This window comes from Sebastes fasciatus, chromosome 15, assembly GCF_043250625.1.
Source record: "Sebastes fasciatus isolate fSebFas1 chromosome 15, fSebFas1.pri, whole genome shotgun sequence".
NCBI lineage: Eukaryota > Metazoa > Chordata > Actinopteri > Perciformes > Sebastidae > Sebastes > Sebastes fasciatus.
In genome coordinates this window covers 161018-168517 of record NC_133809.1, presented here as the reverse complement: position 1 = coordinate 168517, position 7500 = coordinate 161018, and the positions used below count along the sequence as shown (strand labels likewise).

General features: G+C 48.7%; 2 protein-coding genes across 9 annotated transcripts in view; both read right to left on the bottom strand.

Moving 5' to 3' along the window:
• cfl2 (cofilin 2 (muscle)) overlaps positions 1-4210 on the bottom strand; it is a 6290-nt gene extending 2080 nt beyond the window's left edge. The window contains exons 1-3 of the mRNA XM_074661430.1: positions 4102-4210; positions 2675-2982; positions 1248-1324 (exon numbers count right to left, since the gene is read on the bottom strand). Of these exons, the coding sequence (XP_074517531.1) occupies positions 1248-1324; positions 2675-2982; positions 4102-4104 (388 nt within the window). The 5' untranslated portion in view covers positions 4105-4210. The remainder of the gene's footprint in view (positions 1-1247; positions 1325-2674; positions 2983-4101) is intronic.
• Positions 4211-6404: 2194 nt separating this feature from the next.
• Positions 6405-7500, bottom strand: part of baz1a (bromodomain adjacent to zinc finger domain, 1A) — a 42065-nt gene continuing 40969 nt past the window's right edge. For 6 of the 8 annotated variants that reach the window (XR_012597209.1, XR_012597211.1, XM_074660029.1 and 3 more), the window contains one exon: positions 6405-7500. This exon is cut by the window's right edge. The gene's annotated coding sequence lies outside the window, so the exon portion shown is untranslated. The other 2 variants (XR_012597212.1, XR_012597210.1) reach the window with 2 other exon arrangements.

Genomic DNA, 7500 nt, shown 5'->3' with positions numbered 1-7500 from the left:
ACACCTGAACAAAACACCATTCACACCTGAACAAAACACCAATCACACCTGAACAAAACACCATTCACACCTGAACAAAACACCATTCACACCTGAACAAAACACCATTCACACCTGAACAAAATACCAATCACACCTGAACAAAACACCATTCACACCTGAACAAAACACCATTCACACCTGAACAAAACACCATTCACACCTGAACAAAACACCATTCACACCTGAACAAAACACCATTCACACCTGAACAAAACACCAATCACACCTGAACAAAACACCATTCACACCTGAACAAAACACCATTCACACCTGAACAAAACACCAATCACACCTGAACAAAACACCATTCACACCTGAACAAAACACCAATCACACCTGAACAAAACACCATTCACACCTGAACAAAACACCAATCACACCATTCACAAAACACCATTCACACCTGAACAAAACACCATTCACACCTGAACAAAACACCAATCACACCTGAACAAAACACCATTCACACCTGAACAAAACACCATTCACACCTGAACAAAACACCATTCACACCTGAACAAAACACCATTCACACCTGAACAAAACACCATTCACACCTGAACAAAACACCATTCACACCTGAACAAAACACCATTCACACCTGAACAAAACACCAATCACACCTGAACAAAACACCATTCACACCTGAACAAAACACCATTCACACCTGAACAAAACACCAATCACACCTGAACAAAACACCAATCACACCTGAACAAAACACCAATCACACCTGAACAAAACACCATTCACAAAACACCAATCACACCTGAACAAAACACCATTCACACCTGAACAAAACACCAATCACACCTGAACAAAACACCATTCACAAAACACCAATCACACCTGAACAAAACACCATTCACACCTGAACAAAACACCATTCACACCTGAACAAAACACCATTCACACCTGAACAAAACACCAATCACACCTGAACAAAACACCATTCACACCTGAACAAAACACCATTCACACCTGAACAAAACACCAATCACACCTGAACAAAACACCATTCACACCTGAACAAAACACCAATCACACCTGAACAAAACACCATTCACACCTGAACAAAACACCAATCACACCTGAACAAAACACCATTCACACCTGAACAAAACACCATTCACACCTGAACAAAACACCATTCACACCTGAACAAAACACCATTCACACCCCCAGCAGGTGACATGAGGACTGACCTGTGAACTTCTTCTTGATGGCGTCTTTAGAGCTGGCGTAGATCATCTTGCTCTTCAGCGGAGCGTTCTCTGGAGCCCTGAAACACAACACCAACCGTCAGAACCCACAGTGATGGACCGCTACGAGTTCTACGGGTTCTTCAGGTTCTTCAGGGTTCTTCAGGGTCCACGTGGATCATTAGTAACCAATGAGGCTGAGAACCGATAAATGGAACCCAAACTCATTTAAATTGTTAGTGTTTAGAACACAAACTCACGACGTGGTTTAACCTGTAGACCGTGGGGGTCTCAGTGCTACTCTACAGTTCTGGTTCTGGTTCTGGTTCATCACTTTGACCTCAAGACAAACAACAACATTATTGATCAGCTGTTTCTTCAAGAGAAAATAAAACTGTGACGCAGCGAGCAGAAGCAGAACCAGAAGCAGAACCAGAGCTAATGGACGCACCTGAAGTCACGTGTAGCTAAAGTTCTGAAGTACAAAAGGTCTACAGGACTAACCCCTAAAACCAGGACCAAACCTGAGAGGTCTGGACCAGGATCTGGTCTCTGACTGGTGTGACTGGTCCCTGATTGGTGTGAATGGTCCCTGACTGGTGTGACTGGTGTGACTGGTGTGACTGGTCTCTGACTGGTCCCTGATTGGTGTGACTGGTCCCTGATTGGTGTGACTGGTCTCTGACTGGTGTGACTAGTCTCTGACTGGTCCCTGATTGGTGTGACTGGTCCCTGACTGGTGTGACTGGTCCCTGATTGGTGTGACTGGTCCCTGACTGGTGTGACTGGTCCCTGATTGGTGTGACTGGTCCCTGATTGGTGTGACTGGTCCCTGATTGGTGTGACTGGTCTCTGACTGGTGTGACTAGTCTCTGACTGGTCCCTGATTGGTGTGACTGGTCCCTGACTGGTGTGACTGGTCCCTGATTGGTGTGACTGGTCCCTGATTGGTGTGACTGGTCCCTGACTGGTGTGACTGGTCCCTGATTGGTGTGACTGGTCCCTGATTGGTGTGACTGGTCCCTGACTGGTGTGACTGGTCCCTGATTGGTGTGACTGGTCCCTGATTGGCGTGACTGGTCCCTGACTGGTGTGACTGGTGTGACTGGTCCCTGACTGGTGTGACTGGTCCCTGACTGGTGTGACTGGTCCCTGATTGGTGTGACTGGTCCCTGACTGGTGTGACTGGTCCCTGATTGGTGTGACTGGTCCCTGACTGGTGTGACTGGTCCCTGATTGGTGTGACTGGTCCCTGATTGGTGTGACTGGTCCCTGATTGGCGTGACTGGTGTGACTAGTCTCTGACTGGTCCCTGACTGGTGTGACTGGTCTCTGACTGGTCCCTGATTGGTGTGACTAGTCCCTGACTGGTGTGACTGGTCTCTGACTGGTCCCCGATAGGTGTGACTGGTCCCTGATGAGTACTGTACCAGAAGATGAAGACCAGGTCCTCCTTCTTGGACTCCTTGGTCTCGTAGGTGGCGTCGTAGAGCCCGTATCGGCAGTCATTGGGGGGGAGGAGCTTAACGAAGCAGCCGTAGGGGTCGTCCACCGACTCGCCGATGTCCCCCACCAGGATCTGCTTCCCCTCCTCCACGATGATCTTCTTCTTGTCCTCGCTGAGACAGAACAGAACCGCCTTCTTCCTCTTCTTCACCTCGTCCTGGGACGACGACTTCCTCACCTTCATGTCGTTGAAAACCCTGATGACCTCATCGTTCACTGTCACACCTGACGCCTGCACAGGAGTTAAACTGGTGTTAAACTGGTGTTAAACTGGAGTTAAACTGGAGTTAAACTGGTGTTAAACTGGTGTTAAACTGGAGTTAAACTGGTGTTAAACTGGAGTTAAACTGGTGTTAAACTGGTGTTAAACTGGAGTTAAACTGGTGTTAAACTGGAGTTAAACTGGTGTTAAACTGGTGTTAAACTGGAGTTAAACTGGAGTTAAACTGGTGTTAAACTGGTGTTAAACTGGAGTTAAACTGGTGTTAAACTGGTGTTAAACTGGAGTTAAACTGGTGTTAAACTGGTGTTAAACTGGAGTTAAACTGGTGTTAAACTGGTGTTAAACTGGAGTTAAACTGGTGTTAAACTGGTGTTAAACTGGAGTTGGACCGGACCGGGCCTGGACCGGGCCGGGTCTGGACCGGGCCTGGACCGGGCCGGGTCTGGACCGGGTCTGGACCGGGCCTGGACCGGGCCGGGTCTGGACCGGGCCGGGTCTGGACCGGGACCGGACCGGGTCTGGGGCAGCAGGCCTCCAGCAGTGACTCTGCAGTCTGTGTGTCTCTGTGTGTCTGTCTCTGCTACTGAACCTGAACCCGGACCAGGTCTGGCCTGCTGGACCGGGTCCTTCAGCGGACCGGTTTTAGTCTGGTCCAGCTGGTCTGGGTTAGTCCCGGTCCTGGTCTGGTCCCGGTCGGACCGGGTCTGAGGGGTAAGATGGCCGCCCCGGGCCTGAGGCCTGCAGCCTGGGGGGTCAGGCCCGACCCGGTCCGGTCCAGCACGAGGCCCGGTACACGGAGAGAACCAGAACCAGCTCCGGTACCGGCCCCAGATCCAGCCCCGGTACCGGGAGACCTCCTGTGTGACGTAATCACCGAATAACGGGAGCAGGACCGGAGCGGCCATGCTAACCAGCTAGCAGCATGCTAACCAGCTAGCAGCATGCTAACCAGCTAGCAGCATGCTAACCAGCTAGCAGCATGCTAACCAGCTAGCAGCATGCTAACCAGCTAGCAGCATGCTAACCACACACATAACGGTCCACCAGAGACCCGCAGACCAGGACCAGGACCAGGACCTGACCCCCAACCCCCTCTAGACCACATCAGACCCGCAGAGAGACTCTCACCATGTTGTCCCGGTCCGGTCCACTACTGCTGCTGATCCACCACCACACACTCTGATACCGATACCACCGATACCGAATACCGATACTGCCCTCTCACTGAGGGAGGAGGGAGGGGGGAGGGAGGGGGGAGGGGGGAGGAGGGAGGGGGGAGGGAGGGGGGAGGGGGGAGGGGGGAGGGAGGGGGGGAGAAGGGAGGGGGGAGGAGGGAGAGGGGGGGGGGAGTGGGAGGAGGGAGAGGGGAGAGGGGGGGAGAAGGGAGGGGGGAGGGAGGGGGGGGGGAGGGGGGGAGAAGGGAGGGGGGAGGAGGGAGAGGGGGGGGGGAGGGGGAGGAGGGAGAGGGGAGAGGGGGGAGAAGGGAGGGGGGAGAAGGGGGAGGAGGGAGAGGGGGGGGGAGGGGGAGGAGGGAGAGGGGAGAGGGGGGGAGAAGGGAGGGGGGAGAAGGGGGAGGAGGGAGGGGGGAGGGGGGAGAGGGGAGAAGGGAGGGGGGAGAAGGGGGAGGAGGGAGAGGGGGGGGGGAGGGGGAGGAGGGAGGGGGGAGGAGGGAGAGGGAGGCGGTACAGCGAGGCGGTACAGCGAGGCGGTACAGCGTGGCGTTACAGCGAGGCGGTACAGCGAGGCGGTACAGCGTGGCGTTACAGCGTTACAGCGTTACAGCGTGGCGGTACAGCGAGGCGGTACAGCGAGGCGGTACAGCGTGGCGTTACAGCGTTACAGCGTGGCGGTACAGCGTGGCGGTACAGCGAGGCGGTACAGCGTGCGTTACAGCGTTACAGCGTGGCGGTACAGCGTGGCGGTACAGCGTGGCGGTACAGCGTGGCGGTACAGCGTGGCGGTACAGCGTGGCGGTACAGCGAGGCGGTACAGCGTGGCGTTACAGCGTTACAGCGTGGCGGTACAGCGAGGCGGTACAGCGAGGCGGTACAGCGAGGCGGTACAGCGTGGCGTTACAGCGTTACAGCGTTACAGCGTTACAGCGTGGCGGTACAGCGAGGCGGTACAGCGTGGCGTTACAGCGTGGCAGTACAGTGAGGCGGTACAGTGAGGCGGTACAGCGAGGCGGTACAGCGAGGCGGTACAGCGAGGCGGTACAGCGAGGCGGTACAGCGTGGCGTTACAGCGTTACAGCGTTACAGCGTTACAGCGAGGCGTTACAGCGTTACAGCGTGGCGGTACAGCGTGGCGTTACAGCGTTACAGCGTGGCGGTACAGCGAGGCGGTACAGCGAGGCGGTACAGCGTGGCGTTACAGCGTTACAGCGTTACAGCGTGGCGGTACAGCGTGGCGGTACAGCGTGGCGGTACAGCGTGGCGGTACAGCGTTACAGCGTTACAGCGTGGCGGTACAGCGAGGCGGTACAGCGAGGCGGTACAGCGTGGCGGTACAGCGTGGCGGTACAGCGTGGCGGTACAGCGTGGCGGTACAGCGAGGCGGTACAGCATGGCGGTACAGCGTGGCGGTACAGCGTGGCGGTACAGCGTGGCGGTACAGCGTGGCGGTACATGGTGTTGTACACTACATCAGGACTACTAGAACCTCTTTACTGCTTTCAGTCATCATTGTCTACATGGAGGTCTCTTTAAAGTCATCATACAATAATAATAATAACAATAATAATAACAATAATAATAATAATAATAACAATAATTATAATAATAACAATAATAACAATAATAATAATAACAATAATAATAACAATAATAACAATAATAACAATAATAATAACAATAATAACAATAATAATAATAATAACAATAATAACAATAATAATAATAACAATAATAATAATAACAATAATAACAATAATAATAATAACAATAATAATAATAACAATAATAACAACAATAATAATAACAATAAAAATAATAATAATAACAATAATAATAATAATAACAATAACAATAATAACAATAATAATAACAATAATAACAATAATAACAATAATAATAATAACAATAATAATAATAACAATAATAACAATAATAATAATAATAACAATAATAACAATAATAATAATAATAACAATAATAATAACAATAATAACAATAATAATAACAATAATAACAATAATAATAACAATAATAATAATAACAATAATAACAATAATAATAATAATAACAATAATAATAACAATAATAACAATAACAATAATAATAACAATAATAACAATAACAATAATAACAATAATAATAATAACAATAATAACAATAACAATAATAACAATAATAATAATAACAATAATAACAATAATAATAACAATAATAATAACAATAATAATAATAATAATAACACAAAAGAGCATCAGCTGGTTAGAAAAATCCATTTATTGATTTTAACATGAGAACAAAAATCAGGAGGCGTCAGAAATAAAGACAACGCAGAACTAAATAAATACGCAGCGCTCCAGTGTAGTGTACACACACACACACGCACACACACACACACACACACTGACTAACACCACAGAAGAAGAACGCGTCAAACAGAAACAGCCTAAAGCAGGAAAAAGTTGCAGTAGTCAAAAATACAAAAAAACTACAAATCCACAGAGGCCTCAGGGCTCAGCAGGATTTAAAGGGACAGTTCACCATTTTCATTTCTTTCTTTTTCTGACGTCTGTTGTTCCAGTCTTTATGCTACGCTACGCTACGCTAACACCCTGACTCCGATGCACACATGAGAGTGGAAGACGAGATGTTGAACTGTCCCTTTAAGGATTATTAACAGTTTCTGTCATTTATTACTTTAATAAATGACAATTTAATTTCAACCAGTTTAACACATTGGATATTCAGCCTGAAACCTTGTTGCCACGACGACGATGCTCCGCATCAGTAAAAAACGGCTCAACTCCGACTTAATAAAGTTAATTCAAATCTAAAGTTTTGTCCCTGAGTGAAAACAGACGATCTACTTTCTTTAGTGGTCTTTACTTTTCTAACTGTCTCCGTCTCTACTGTCTCCACTGTCCTACAGCACCACAGGAATGTCCTCTACATGTCCACCGTCTGTCCACAAACAGATTCATAAAATCTACTCAACTTTTCTACAGTTCCTTGAACGCACCACCTCAAACTGTGAAGCTCAGGATCATGTGACCAGGCGATCATGTGATCATGTGATCTTGTGATCATGTGATCTTGTGATCTTGTGATCATGTGACCAGGCGATCATGTGATCTTGTGACCAGGCGATCTTGTGACCAGGTGATCATGTGACCAGGTGATCAAGTGACCAGGCGATCATGTGATCTTGTGACCAGGTGATCATGTGACCAGGTGATCATGTGATCTTGTGACCAGGTGATCTTGTGACCAGGCGATCATGTGACCAGGCGATCATGTGACCAGGTGATCAAGTGACCAGGTGATCATGTGACCAGGTGATCTTGTGACCAGGTGA